At 53.7% G+C, this 15251-nt stretch overlaps 2 protein-coding genes across 2 annotated transcripts; one reads left to right on the forward strand and one right to left on the reverse strand.

Annotated features, from left to right (window-relative positions):
• Window positions 1-3510: 3510 nt before the first annotated feature.
• On the forward strand, window positions 3511-5184 carry UCRPA7_7557 (putative glycoside hydrolase family 17 protein; the record flags this gene model as incomplete). The annotated part of the gene is made up of 2 exons (XM_007920085.1): window positions 3511-3685; window positions 3758-5184. 2 exons carry the CDS (start codon window positions 3511-3513, stop codon window positions 5182-5184), a joined length of 1602 nt encoding a protein of 533 aa, XP_007918276.1.
• Window positions 5185-6696: 1512 nt separating this feature from the next.
• On the reverse strand, window positions 6697-8144 carry UCRPA7_7558 (putative protoplast regeneration and killer toxin resistance protein; the record flags this gene model as incomplete). The annotated part of the gene is made up of 3 exons (XM_007920086.1): window positions 6697-6944; window positions 7041-8033; window positions 8120-8144. The coding sequence occupies 3 exons, from the start codon at window positions 8142-8144 to the stop codon at window positions 6697-6699; spliced, it is 1266 nt and encodes a 421-aa protein (XP_007918277.1).
• Window positions 8145-15251: the final 7107 nt, after the last annotated feature.

The following is a 15251-nucleotide window of genomic DNA, read 5'->3' on the forward strand; positions in this document are numbered from 1 at the left end:
CCACAGCTTATTGCAAAACTTGATCGAGTCCTGTCATTCACTCGGCTGCCTCTGCGCTTGCCGGGGCTCCTTTCTATTTCTAGCTTCTCCTGAACAGCAAGCAGGACGTCTCCGGCGGCGAGTAAGGGCTGCGCCTCGCCGCCCTGCAACCCGGGTAAAGGGGCCCAGCCAGCCAGGCGAGGCTCCGGTGGAGATAGCCACCTAGGTAGGCGGAGGCGGTGTTGCGAAGCGATGCTTCCTTGCCAAGCAGTGCCATGCAGGCATGCAAGTCCACTTGGCGGAGAACACATCTTCCCCAGGAGATGAGCAGAGAATTGCCCAAGACGAGATGGTCGGATTGCCAAGTACCGAGCTCACTTCTCTGCTCTTGGTGCTTGGTGGCTCCGGTGGGAAACTGGCAATCGCATTTTCTCAGGGGGAGATGAGATCCAGATGGGCAAGAGAGTCGAGGCCTAGAGATCGCCGTTAACTTGCCGCTTGCATTCTAGCGGTGCATCTGTCAATAAGGACGAGGGCGACAGCACGGACAACGACGTGCGAAATGGCACAGCAATTAACGTTTCCTGCGTGTAGGGCTAATTTGGCAGCGGGGATTTGCTCAGATTACCTGCCTCGTATGCGTCACTGGCGCCAGGACGTTGTTACATGCCCGGTATATTCATGATTGTCTGGTGGAATACGCAGACATAAAAGACATACATACGTACATGGTGTGATATGATGTGCACAAGGCGGCTGTGGGGGGGAGATCCGGCGGCGGCACAGAGCTGAAAAGGGTTCAGCGAAGGAAGGAATGGAAGGCCGCCTGAGACAAGGCGGACGCAGCGACGATGTCATGGCTGTGGATGCATGGGCGCCGTTTTATGAAAATGGGGTTGTCTTAATGTTAAGGTAGTTAGCCTCCCGGATGTCGTCGGCCTGCTCCTCGCTGGCTGGCGTGTATTCTATTCGGCCATCGTCGACTGGATCGTAGCCGTTTGACTCCAGCATTATGGTTACTACCAAATTGAACAAGGACGCCTGTTTAATGAAGGGGTCAACGTGGCGCTGAGATTGGAAGAAAGACGCAGAGAGTAGCACACAGTAATACACAGTAGGGGAAAAGGACGCTGACAGGGGTGCAGGGGTGCAGGGGTGTGGTGAGTATTTGCTGGTCGGTTCCTGGGCTAGTGTCATGCTCAAATGCAGGTACGAGCGGATTCTGTGGGATTTGCGGCCCACTTGGGGAACCCCGCCGTACCTGCCTCTATCTTGACCACCCACTGGTACTTGTCTGCCCTGCAGTTCACACACCAAAGTCCAGGTATCGAGTACGTAAGCGTACTCTGGTATCTCATGCAAGAGGTGGCCGGGTTGTCCCAACCGCTCCTGGCAGCTTCGACCGACAGATCAACACTGCCGCATGCTTCTTCCGGCAGCTCAGAGAACAGATACGAAGTGCGCAAATCTTGCAAATGAACACCAGGTCTCTATGTACAGTGCGCTCAGGAGCTTCAAAGTTCAGTCCAAGAGAACAGGACCGGCGATGGTGACCGGAGAGCAAGCTGGAGTGAAGTAAGGGCTCAACTGTCAACATAAAAGTGTGCTCGCAGCTGCTTATACGCCCCTTGCCGAGCCTTGGACTCTTTTCTTTTTCCAACCGGTCCTCGAGTACGCAGTACATATTGCACAGTGTATGCTTTACTGTACCTTTGACATGTGAGCGCGCCTGTGCTTAGTCAGTCGGTCAGCCAGCCAGTCAGTCCAGGATGTCAAGGATGGCTTCGCAGCGTCGGCGCATATACGTAGGTGGCGATGGAATCAAACTCGCCTTGCCCGGCCTCAGCTCGCACTCGAGACTACTCTACCGGTGCTCTGCTCTGCGGTGTACATAGTCCCCTGCTATATGGTCTAATTGCTGACACGATCTCTGTGGGGAATAGGAGTGCATGTCTTGTCAGGCTACTTAGGTAGCTGACAAGGACATCTCAAATGCAGTGGCCCTGCGTAGCATCGACAACACTGATGGTGACCGGTAGTGACCGGTAGCCCAGAGCTTGGCTGGTTGTTTCTCATTTGCGCCGAGAGCAGTGCAAGACCTACAGGACAATTTTTTGGTAACCGAGCGAGAAAATGACTCGAGTGATTGGATGTCTGATGGAGTTGTTGTTGTGGTCTTTCAACTTCGCATTGTATATTCCCACGGCTTCATTGGTTTCCGTTCCTGACAGGACGTCAGCAACTAGTGAGGGGACGTGTTATTACGGTTCAAGGCGATTAATTGTTGACTGGCCGTCACCTTCACCTGTTTCCCTGGTAAAAGGGGGGTGCCATATCGAGATATTACAGTGCTGTAGAGGAGGTCCCGTGTCCATCGTATAGGAGTGGCTCATGGAGCTCTGTGCTCGACGTACCGTAATTTTGGCAGGATGCAATGTCGCGTAGCTAATTTCCCGGTCGGCCACTGGCCACCCGCCAAAACCACGGCCTTTTTTCAATGTGGAGAAGCGCCGCCGCTTGGTACAGGTACAGTGCACAGCAGAAAAACACACGCCAACCAACGAACAACCAGGCCAATTTCCCTCTTCCACATCCACCTCGCTCTTCCACGACGGGCAGCAATGACAGCAATGACAGTGCGAATGGCACCCTGACTGACCAACTGACACACCCCTTTCGCGCTGGTTCTTTCTCTTGCTAATTTGACAATTGCCGCTTTCGACGGTGACCTTGCCCGATTGATGGAGGCGCTGCGACCGGCCTCTTGTTTCTCTCAATTTAGCCCGCCGTTGTTAGTTGCTCGACAGTCACCACGCCGTCGACTCCGCACTTTCCGCTCATCTGCTCCTATCTGCGCTTCCCGTAGCTCGACCCTCCTCCAGAGGGCTCCCCTGACCAAAGCCCAGAGAGGCTTTTCCCTCTTTGGGTCTCTTCAATTACGATCCCGACAGTGCTGCCCACACATCCTGGCAAGCGTCACGGCCAATTGGACAATGTGATGTGCTGCTCGAGGGAGCCCTGCTCTGTTCTGCTCTGTACCGTCCGCTGCTCTACTCTACGGCCTCGGCGGCGTGCTGGGCAACAACACCCTAATGACGACTCCACAACCAGGCACACGCCGTCAGGATCGTCAGCGCAAGTGCTGCCAGGGGGTTGATTGTTGTGTGTGTGGATGGTCAATGGCCACCAACATGGGCAAGCATGGCTCTCTGCTGGGCCCCCGGTCCTCCTCTATGCCAAAAAAAAACAACCTTCACGCCTGGCGCCAAGCGGCCCCAGATGCAATATTAACGCCAGCCCGCCTCTCATTTCCTCTGGGTGTGGCTCCTCTCTCTCTTCTCCTCCTCACGAAAGACGTCTCCTTCAGTGGTGATGCTGTCAAGTTGAAAGCTGCTCTCGCTTTCGTCGTTCGTTTCCCCCCCCCCAAGGGTCTATCCTGACTACCGCTTCACTCATTCAGCGGGCATTCGTTTCCTACCAACAAACCCAACTAAGAAATATATAACTCAAAAAATCTAGCATTCAGCAAACATGAAGGCAGGGTATCTGGCAGCCGCAGCGGCGGCTCTCATGGAGGGCGTCAGCGCTCACCGAGTCCACCGCCATGCTCACGAGCTCTTCCACGCCAAGAAGGGCCTCAACGACAGCGAGTTCTGCGTCCCCGAGTGCTCCACGATCTACACCACGATCACCGGATCTCCGATCTGTACGCGCGATTCCCCTAACCGACGTTGAGGCGGAGAGTTGTGGAGAGGATGAAGACTAACATGCAATATAGGGGTGCCAACTCCCGGCCCAAGCACCACCTCGACCACCTCCTTGAGCAGCTCATCTACTCCAGTTGCGCCGACGAGCACTGTCACAATCCCGGCTGAGGTCCCTACACCGATTGCCCAAACTTGCCCAACGCCAGGCACTTACACATTCCCGGCCACAACTCTCACCCTGACCGAGACCACCACAGTGTGCGGCGCTTCCACCACCACCGTCCCCTCCGGAACTCACACCCTCGGAGGTGTCACAACCGTCGTCACAACCGCCACGACCGTTGTCTGCCCGTACGCTACCACAAAGGTCACCAGCGGCGTTGTTACCAGCGTCATTGAGACCACCACCTATGTCTGCCCCTCCGCCGGCACCTACACCATCGGCCCCATTACGGAGACGGTCACCGCCACCGAGACTGTTGTCGTTGTCCCGGTTGTCGAGACTTACTGCCCCGGCACTTACACTGCCCCGGCTGTCACCACCGTCGTGACCACTCAGACCGTTGTCTACTGCCCATACACCAGCTCTGCTGCCCCGACTCTGGCCACCAGCGTCCCGACCACTGCTGCTCCTGTTGAGGCTTCTCCCACCGAGACCAAGGCTGCTGAGACCTCACCCGCTGCTACGTACAGCGGTGGCGGCAAGGCTATTGCCTACACCCCTTACACCGCTGATGAGGGTCTGTGCAAGTCTGCTGAGGAGGTCGATGCCGATATCGCCAAGATCGCCAAGGCTGGATTCGGCCAAGTTCGTACCTACTCGACTGACTGCGACACCCTGCCCAACGTCGGTGCTGCCTGCGAGAAGTATGGCATCAAGATGGTTGTCGGTATCTTCATTGGCCAGGCCGGTTGCACCAATGCTTCTCCCGATGTCGAGGAGCAGATTTCCGCCCTGAAGTCATGGAAGAAGTGGGATATCGTTCCTCTGGTCGTTGTCGCCAACGAGGCTCTGTTCCAGGGTCACTGCACTGTCAGCGAGTTGTCTGCCTTGATCACCCATGTCAAGTCTGAGCTTGGCTCCGCAGGTTACACTGGAGCTTACACCACTACTGACACTGTCGGCGCTTGGATCCAGGCCGGCGTCTCTGACGCCATCTGCGACCTCGTCGACATTGTGGCTATCAACGCCTACCCTTACTTCGCTGGTAACGTCTTCGCTAGCGCAGCTGGTGAGTTCGTTGCTAGTCAGCTCGACATTGTCGAGACACTCTGCGGCAAGGATGGTCTCGTCCTCGAGTGTGGTCACCCCTCCGAGGGCAAGTGCTACGGCGACCTGTGCGGTTCCAAGGAGGAACAGAAGGAGGTTATTGGTTCCATCATCGACAAGCTGGGCGACAAGGTGACTATCCTTGGATTCACCAACGACAAGTGGAAGGCACCAGGTGACTGCGGCTGTGAGCAGCACTGGGGCTGTGGTGACCTGTTCGGATTCTAAGTCCCTTTCTCATCAAATTCACGGCCTATCCGCCTACAGGGCCCATCAGGCACAAAATGATCTGACTAGAGCGAAACTTTCAATGACTACGAGACCGCAAGGTCTTCTGATGACGCCTGAGGGGTTTCCTGTCCTACCAAGGGTGACCGAGAAAGATAGGAGAAATATCAATTGAGAAGAAGATTTAGGTGGCTTTTGCATATATGTGTCTCGCCCTCCCCCTTTCCCTGGGTGGGGGCACCTGATGACGACCTGGCCTGTTCAATATTTTCTTGGGTGCAAAAACCGGGTACTGTGAATTAGCATCTGATTCATAATGTTGTAATTATTTAGTGTCTATTATGAATCCAGCTGTCTGCTTGATTTCTGTATGTCTCCCTGTTTGCCGTCCGATGCTTGTGATACCGTGTTGCTCTATTCTTCTATATAGGCAAGAGTCGCTTTTCGCCGCCCATTCGCTGTCTGTAACCCCAAACGAGGACCCAATGCTGGTGCTCTTATAGCTCGGTCATCTTCTATGCCGGGAGCGCTCAAGATCCTGGGGAAAGGGGCAATGCCAGCATCCCTCTGCGTTGGACTAGTCGCTGGTCGTCTAGTCGTGCCGAATCCTGAGCAACGGAGCCAGAACAGCAACGCTCAGCCAACTCTGCATTGATCTATAATGTCCTCTCGTGGTGAAGTCGGATGCAGAGGCTGCATGCTTAACCAGCCATGTCAATCTCCCGCTTGTGGGCCATGCGTTGTCGCTCAAGATACGCATTGCTTCCCCTACGCAAGGTTTCTATTGGAGAAACACACCAACGTCGAGCATTTTGTTATTTTAGAAACGAACCATGAAACTGCTTCTCTAGAAATGACCGTGCGTGTAGACTATCCATAGTTGGCGAAGTCCTTGCAGCTTTCGAAGCTATATATGAGGATCTCTTGTCCTACACCAACCATGTCACGGTCAAAAATTCGCAGTCAGGACAAAGACGACAAGACTTGCCAGGAACCTCCAGATCAACGGAGCAGATTATTATTTTGTACTATGTACAACTGTGTGTTTTTAAAAAGGATTTCTGTATAAACGCCGAGTGCGCACGGGCGGGCAACAAAGAAAGCAGCAGGCTCGATTAAAGCCCTCCGCTCCAGCCCATCCTCGTGACATGCAAATGCAATGGAGCCCCAAAAACCAGACACGATGAGTTAAGGAGACCCTCGGACAAGGAGAGAGGGAAAGTCTCCCCTGACAAATTCCCGAATTTTCCAACCCGAGCCAATGATTTTCTGAGAGAAGACGGCCACCAAATCCAGCCGGAAAGACAGAGAGATGTCGGGAGTCGCGCAATAAACGACTAAAAGGATTAAGCAGGAGGTATCTGTGCACTCCGACTGCAGTCAAACACTATGCAAGCAATAACTCGGTCCGTATCCAAGATGTGAAGTGTACTCGACGTTCTGGGGGGTTGAAACAGTCCACCAAAGCACTAGGAGATCAATGCGTTGTCGTCTTCGTTCGTCGTGCATTCATCACATTATAACGCAGTTCTCGTCCTTCTCTGCACCGGTCTTCTTGATTTTGCCATTACGTGGAGGAGCAACCTCCATCGGCGTGCCGCCACTGATTGCTGCGCGAATAGCAGCAAGTCGTTGTTTGGCACGCTCGTCCCCAGCATCTGCTGCCTTTACGTACCAGACGTTGGCTTCCAGGATATCCCTTCGACAGCCAATGCCCATTTCAGTGAAATAGCCAACAGCATACTCTGCCTTGACATATCCTGTGTCTAGTTAGCAATTGCATGTTTCTCTTTGGGGGTTACAGGATGATAGAAGTATTTTGAAGTACTTGAAGACGGGGAAGGGGAGAATCTTACCTAGCTCTGCGGACCGGCGGGCCCACTCATAAGCTTCCTCTTCATCCTTCTCCAAGATAGGCTCTGCTCCAACCATGTACCAGGCACAAAGACCCATCATGGCAGCGGCATGACCCCGTTCGGCAGCTCCCGTGTAGAAATGAACGCTGAGTGCTGGATCTCTGGGACAGTTTAACTTTCCGTGTTCATAGGCATCGCCCATGCGGTAATTGGCTTCCGGATGGCCGAGATCCGCAGCCTGCGTGAACAACTCGGCAGCGTAGCTTTCGTCTTTGAAGATGTCATCACCATAGCCTGTTTCGTACAAGCACCCGAGATGATATGGAGCCGCGTTATAGATCGTATCAGCTGACTCGGTCGCAAGCTTGAGCCACTTGATGCCCTCCCTGTACCGCTTCTCGCCCAGATCTCCAGACAAGCAAGCCTTTCCTAACCTAGTCATGGCGCCAGGATGTCTTTTGGAAGCAGCAGTTCGCAAGAACTGGACAGCTTTTGCGGGGTCTTTCCGACAGCCCCAGCCGAACTCGTAACACAAGCCGGTCCGATATGCAGACTCCGCGTGACCGTGCTTGGCGGCGAGAACAAACAGGGGGAACGCGGAGTTGTAGTCCTCCTTCCCTTTGCTGAACAGCCCAGAAGCGTATCCATCTGCAAGATAATACTGCGCGAAGGGATATCCAGCATTGGCGAGCTTTTGCAATATGGCGCGCGCCTCCCGCACCAAGTCATGTGGCGACGCAGTTGAACCTTCCACATAAGGACTTTCATGATCTCTTAGAGGTTTCGGACTTGGTTTCCTCTTAACATCATCAAAGTTCAAGCCTTGTTCTTGAGCAGTGGAAATCAGAAATACGGCAAAGGAATACTGAATGGAGAAATCGTTGGTTTTCTTCACATTCTGCCTGTACATCTCCAAAGTTTTCTGGGAGCTCAGAAGGGAGGCATTGGACCCAACGGCGTTGCGTAATTGGGAATTGTCGAAGCTGATGGGTGCTGGAGCAGGTTGCGGATAGGGAACGTTGAGTAATTCAGCGTAGGAGGAGGGCCGCGTATCTGGTGACTTCCGTGAATGCGCAGACGGGGCACGCGCTTGGGAGTTGCCATATAAACCGGGAGAGCGACCACGTGGGCCGAAATCCGAGAATACAGAGTAGGATGACTGAGGGCGAGGTAAGGAAGTCCGCCTGCCAACATAGTAGGAGGTTGGTGTGAGATGGCGGTTGATAGCAGCGCCATGGTCGATCAAGTCAGGAGTTGAGGCTATCCTGGGATCCTGATCTTGAACCAAGCTCCGTGTTCTCGGGAGGAAAGATTGGTGGTGATATTGAAGTTGTGGTACCGAGTGATTATGCGGTAGCCCCTCTTCGATGATCGAGCTTTCGAGAGAATCCTCCTCCGAAATCTTCTGACTGTCCCCTGCCTCATTGGTCCCAGAGACTGAGCTAGCACTTGTCGTCGCGGATGACTCGTTTGAAGCTTGCTGTTGCGAGGTACTGGCGGTAGTGTTGGTGGTGTCGGTGTCCCGGCTATGCCGATTCTCGTCTTGAGCCCGAGGCAAGCTGACGTTGTCTGGGTCTAGACTGAGGCTATCTTGTCCTAGAGAGCCCTGAGAGAACGATATGTCTAGACCGTGACTCGGGCTCGCACTGGCGGGACTTAATAGGTTATTCTGTGTGGACTCCGCCGGCGCCGTGTCCAACGGTGGGAGCAGCTTGATGGTCGCAGTCGCGGCTTGCCGCGTCATGCTCGATTGCCGGGTTTGTTCATATCTTGGACTGTGTGGTGGAGGCGCTGGAGCATCAGGAGTCTTGGGCAGTTCCCGGTCGAGGGAGTTGGACGCGCGGTGCGGCTCCACATAGGACTCCCTCGTCTCAATGGTTGCGCTCGAAGGCTGTGCCCAGTTTTCCGGCTGGAAGTTGACCCTCACCGGGGAGACCGGAGCTTGGCCCACCCGTGACGATTGGGGTATGGGCACGGTAGGCAACGGCTTGCCGTCGTGACTCCAGTCAGAGCGTTCCGGGGAGAGGCTCGGCAGAGGTTTTCGTCGGATGGGGTTGGAAGCAGCGGAGGAGGACCGCGGCGGTGAGGCTTCTACGCTCGCCATCGTGGATGTGAATGGGGAAATGTCTCGATGGCGTCCTACGAGGACAGACCTCGCCGACAGCAGCAGGCCTCGCCGCCGGTGTAGGGGATGTCGTCTAGTTCGGAGGAGTGCTGGTTGTGCACTGGGTTATGCTGAAAGTGGCCCCCTCGCATGCATTGGAGCTTGTAGCTCTCTTTCTTATTTCCGTGTGCTCGGAAGAAGAGTGTATGCGTCGATTGTGAGCCGTAGAGGCCGACGAAGATAATACAGCTGTCGAAAGAGGCTGTCTGGACGAGCAGCGAGCGAGCGATTGTCGTGGAAAGAATGTATTGCGTCTTGAAACAGCGGATAATTCTAATTGCGGAATCGTGCGGTTAGAGGAGCTGCTGTCTATTTTCAACAAAAAGAGAACCCGGTCGGCCGGTCGATCGAGAGAGTTAAAAAGTAAAATCTGTTGCCTGGAAACTGAAGATGAGAGAGTATACGACGTAGAAGTCTTGCGAAAAAAAGAGCTGAGCGAGCGTCGGTCACACACGTAGGGCAGGAGAATAGCTACGTGCGAGGGTGAGTGAGTGGACTTGAGGAGGGAGCGGAGGGTTGAGGGTAGGTAGGTAGGTCGAGGTGCATGCAGTGCTGCTGCTCTGCTGCTGGGCAGGAAAGGGAACTAACTGCAGGCCAAGGCCAGGGCATGGCCATGTACCGGTACCTCGAGGTGAGGCAGACTGAGAGTCCAGGGCCCAAGTTTCCAGCGTTGCGCTTGGGGAAGGCGCCAGCCAGCCTCGAGACTCCAACCTCGTGTAGCTCATACGTAAGGGCAAACAAACATGGAACGGGTACCTAGCACTACTACGTGCACTAGCAGGTACGTCTCTGCTCCTCTAGCATCATCCATAAACTGCTCGACTTCTACGACTAGCAATGTCCAGTCTGTTGTGTGTCTGTGTGCCGACCGCCCGGACATATGCACAATCGCCTCTACTTGTGTAGTACCTAGCAATTCACGATGGAGCTAAATACTGGTAGACCGTTTTGCTGTGGCATGCGGCGGGCAATGAAACCTTAGTCAGTCAGCCAGCCAGTCAGTCAGGACGGGACTAATATACGTCGGCAGGTATCGACACGCAAAGGCATGCATCTCTGCACATCCACATCTACAGTGCAGGCATCTCTCTGCCTCTGTTCGATTCATCGACAGAGCAACGAGGCTGATCACGATGGAACGGCGTCGCACAACAGAGCCAAAAAAGATCCTTATGGCAGCAAGCTGCACATTCGGGACACGATGACGGCAGCACAAGATACCTGTTCCCAGTAAAACACAAGCCACATATACGACGCAATACAGCAACTACCGTACCTCTTTTACCGCTCGCTCGGAACCACCGCCCTTCCACCAAACTTTACAAAGTTTGGTCTTCGGGGGGTTCTGTGTCGGCGCGACGATCGGGTAGTGCCTCGTCCACTACCGCACAAAGAAAGGTACTAGCTCCAATACTTCCCCGATAATTGTCGGGCCGTGAAAGTGTGTCCTTTGTTCCTGTCCCTGATGCTGTTCCTGTTCTCCCGCGCAGTCGTTTTAAGCTTTTGGTTGGAAAAGGCATACATCGAAACCTCTCGACTCAAGAGCCGCCCGCATACAGAAGCTGAGCAATCGTCTAAACGGTGTTAGTGTGTAGCGTAAGCTCCAATGACCTCAGGTGATCGATTCTACTCGGAAAACATGCATGATGCTGTGGAGGGTCAGGAAAATTTCATACACTAGGGGACCAAGTGTAGTGTGAGGTAGTGCAGAAGATCCTCCCGCAGAAGCCGCTCAAGCTATTATGGACATAAAAAGCACCCATCTCGTTTCCACCGCTCAAATTTAGAACTGTCACAAATGGCGCTAGGCGCCTTGGGTCAGTCGGTATACGAGAGGTACCAGTACTCCCGCCGCCCACGGCTCCCCTCCATTTCGTTGCCCAGATGGATGATGGACGACGAACTAGCCTTTTGACCCTCTCCTGAGCGCCAGCCAGCGTCAGACCGAGCGAGTGCGCAAAGAACTACTGTGGTATGGCGCGATGCGCTGCCCAGGCTTGTAAGTGGCTGCTACATTCTGCGGTCGATCCCTCATCTTGCAACCCCTGCTCGCAGGCGACCATCAAGGGTCCATTCAGGAAAAGGGAGCCCTGACGTGCTGTTCTCGAGCAATGGAATCATCGGCTTCATTCTTACAAGTCATCTCTCCCTCTCCGACTCTAACAAGAGGATGACCTCGCCGGATGCTCGCAAGGTGTGAACTACCGAGATGGCCTATGCCGAGCGTGGTATAACAGGAGAGACATCTTCATTTCTGGAACCGCAATTCCAGAGCTCATCTGTATCAAACCCGACCATGTCAGGAATTCCACATCCCTTTGGCTCAAACTTGGCAGGACCACGACGGCACCAACGTTAATCCGACTGCAGAAACTGGGAATGCTGGCCACAACCCCTGCTTAGGATTGATGAGAGTGCCAATACATATGACGACTAAAGGGATGTGTTACTGCTCATATGCCCTTGAAAAGCTTGGACAGGTGCCCCAAGCGCATAGCTTCACAAATTCGATTCTAAAGTCCCTAGAAATGCCTTCTTTGTCCATAAAAGCACGCTACTCGTGGATGCTTGGCCATTGCCAGCCCGGCCTAGCTGTTCAGCGCCCCATAAGACTCGCTTGCCCACAGCTCCCGTTGGCTCTGATCAACGCCAAAAATTGGGACGGGAGAAAGGAGTCGGGTGCTCTACAAGGCGTACTGCGTACGCGCGGAAAAGGCTAAGGAAAAGGTAGAGTATACGCCAGGGCAGATCGGTTGACTCCCAATTGAAGGATCCTACGGATTCCGGCAACACCAAAGCTCGTACAACATATGACTGTCACCGACTTTTGAAGAAAGATACCCTGTCGCCAGCGTCCCATCACGAGGTTGGGCGATGGATGAATTCCTTGATGGGGTTGAATGTGCATGTGTGCGCTACGGTACGGCGGGGTTCTGTGCCTCATGTGCTTCTAAAACGCCGTACGGAATATGGCTTGGAAGCCTTGGCCCCTTGAAGATCTCCTTGCAAATACTACACTACCCTTCTTTCGGTCAGCAGTACGAGCCCTGGTACCGTTCATTTTCGACCCGCCTATCCCTTTTTCTCTTTCTTCGAGGCCAGGACACTAGCAAAAAACACGAATGGAAGACGACTTGGTGTTAACCTCCTGGCCAGAAGTATTTTCTCTTGTGCCACATTCCCCGACCCACGTCAGAACCAGCAAAAGAAATCGGAGGAGTACCGATTTGTGCAGAGGTGCATATGTCGTGTTAGGTCGGCCGCAGCAGCCCTGGAGGTCCCTTTCTTCTGCAGCCGCCCAATGAGGAAATCCTAAGTGGCGTTCACGGCTAACGGTTGGTGGAGGCGCCCGTACCCTGGCTCCCTGGCTCCCCTCGTAGAGTAAATTATTTGAAAATACCCTGCGTGCGTTTCTGCTCTGCTCACCCCGCAAGTCTACCCTTGCGGCCTCAGCTCAGCAGGAGATTATTTACGGAGAGAAAGAAGAGTCCGCGCTCATTAGCTCGAGGACGTTTCGGCAGTGTCATCTAAACTGCTCCCTGCGATCATCTCCCTCGAATGGCGAATGGATCTCTCTAGCAAAGATTTCCCTCTAAAGTGGGATGCATTTGACAACAGTTGACGTGGGATGACGAGAATTCTGAGGAGTCCAGTGGAGTTAGCAGTACAACTGACTCGCAGCCTCACTGGGAAGATCAAAAGTGAACATTGCGGAAGAGAGGCATGCCGGACAGCGAGTTCTCTCAACGAAAGCCACATGTACCGGAACGTGCGGGTACATCTACATCTGAGCGGCCACGCTTTCATAGCGTCTTCGTATTTCGATATGACGGACCGGCCGTACCTGCCTAGTCCCTCGGAGCCAATCGTAGCGCAGAATCTCTAGGACTAAGTGAAGAAGCATTCTGAGAGCTGAGTCTTGTGCGTTTCATGTTTTGATGCTCACAATCTCTCCCCAGGCGCCGCGCGCGATACACGTGCTGAAGGACCCATAACGACTGTCGAGCCATATATCCATAGTGAAGGCGGATTGCATGGATGTTTCATAGAAGCCATGTCGTCATGTCTGCCTTCGATGATTTGGCTTGAGCCGCAACGGCCGATTCATAAATAGTTATGATCAACTAGCTCTACCGACTATCCAGCCGAGCCAGCCTCAAAGAACGGCTCTTTCATACCAAGACATTGTGATCTTATGACGCGGGTGGTCGTAGTCTATCAGTGTGACCGGGAAACAGGCGATGGAGGGAATGCTTTTCTTGCAGATCGGAATCTTTCGAACCAAGAGGCGGTCTCACATATCAGCCTCCCTACCGGGACAAGATGTCTCCTCACACCGGGTGAAGTGTAGATATAATCTGGCGCCAACTCCTGGCTGACGTCAATTCTGCACTCAGCTCACTGTGGTCTAATTTCTTAGAGCCAGCCTTCGTGTTATTGCTTGGATGAGTCTTACTTCTGGGTTGTATCTACATTTTCTGTATTGGCTACCTGACCCGCGGGAGCACACCTTGTGGAAGTTTGGAGATCTGTGAACGAGTACCTCACTTTTTGAAATATTACCACATGTCTTACCAGTAGGACTCTTTGCCTCACTCGATACCTCCTGAGCATACGTTAAAGGCAGCCACGCTGGCATATTCTCACTGACCGGGCTTAGGATTCATGGACGGGTTCACTATTCGGAAGACAGCTTCTGAAACTGGAAGAGAGGTTTGTTTTTCGGAGCCCTCAAAAAGGAAAGCCTGCATTCATCTGAGAACCGCGTCATTGAGTTCCTTTGAGGCTTTAGTATTGGTCTGATGCCGTCTCATAAAAATGGCTGAATACGGAAGAGAGTGTGCGCTGCTGCTTGATCTGCAATAACACTGGTGTAGTAAGCGTTCCTAGGCTTCGTGTAAGTCTGGTTGGATTCGCTGCTTGGCCCGCTACTGGTACATGCACGGCGGGAAGAGGCAGGTTTATATTAACCCCGCGCATCTGTGACAAAGCCGACGACAGCGTTCGAAAGACGGAGCCAAGACGATGCTTCCACTTTTGTGCGCTACCAGATCTTGATCTTGATGTCGTGGGCCACTTCTGGGTGAATGCACCACAGAGAGGTCTGTTCTGGCTTCTGACAGGGCAGCCTCTCGTAGTCGGAGATGGGTACGCGCATGCATGACTGCAAAACGTAGGTGGCCGAGACAGGGCCCAAAGCCACGCTCGCCACGGTCGGCAAGATCCAGCCTAGAAGCTGAGCAAGCAGTGCAGATAAGGTGAGGCGGGCCACTGACAGGAAGGGCCTCCTTGTTCAGAGCGAGGTTGACGTCCCATTGGAATGCTGGATGCATGCCATTGCCCTCGGAAAGACGCGCTCCTTTCCGCATACACCCACGCGCCCATCAAGGATCGGATTGTGGCTATAGAAAGTTTAAGTTTACAAAAGGGCTGGGGGGATAGCAACACCAACACGAGCCTCGACCCAAGGGGCTGGCCAACAAGCGCACACATGATGAATGAAAGGCAACGAGGGCTCGTCCAGGGGCTCTGATGTCAGCGCCCACACTACTGTGTACCTAAGGTCACCTAACCTCCCCCTTCAGTAGGGGGGTTCGTATGCGTATGAGAGACGCAAGCAAAGTAGCGTCATGGTGCCTGGTACCTTTACCCCAGCTTTGCGCTTGCAAGAGCCTGTCGACGGGCCAACAATGGGGCGATCGTGTCCGAAATAGAAGCTCGACGGCGTGGCTGATCGCACAAGGCCTCGGGAGTCTGGCTGGTCGAAGTATCTTTGATGAAGGTGCCATAGTTGTCAGGGAGAATCAGTAGCAGGAGATACTTCCGCGATCTCAATTAGCTTGGCTCGCCCTGCATGGTTAGCGCCACTGTGAGTGCAGGCCCGGTACTGGATACTTGTTTATGCGTCGCTATACGAAAAATTGGTGTAAAAACATGGAAATGGCACGGGGCCTGCTAACGTTACTGCGCTGCGTAGCACCGTATAGGGGGGCCAAGGGCAAAAAGGATGGGGCACCGCAGCACATACTGGCACTATACTGTAGCTC

This window comes from Phaeoacremonium minimum, assembly GCF_000392275.1.
Source record: "Phaeoacremonium minimum UCRPA7 unplaced genomic scaffold PA7_03_scaffold_541, whole genome shotgun sequence".
NCBI lineage: Eukaryota > Fungi > Ascomycota > Sordariomycetes > Togniniales > Togniniaceae > Phaeoacremonium > Phaeoacremonium minimum.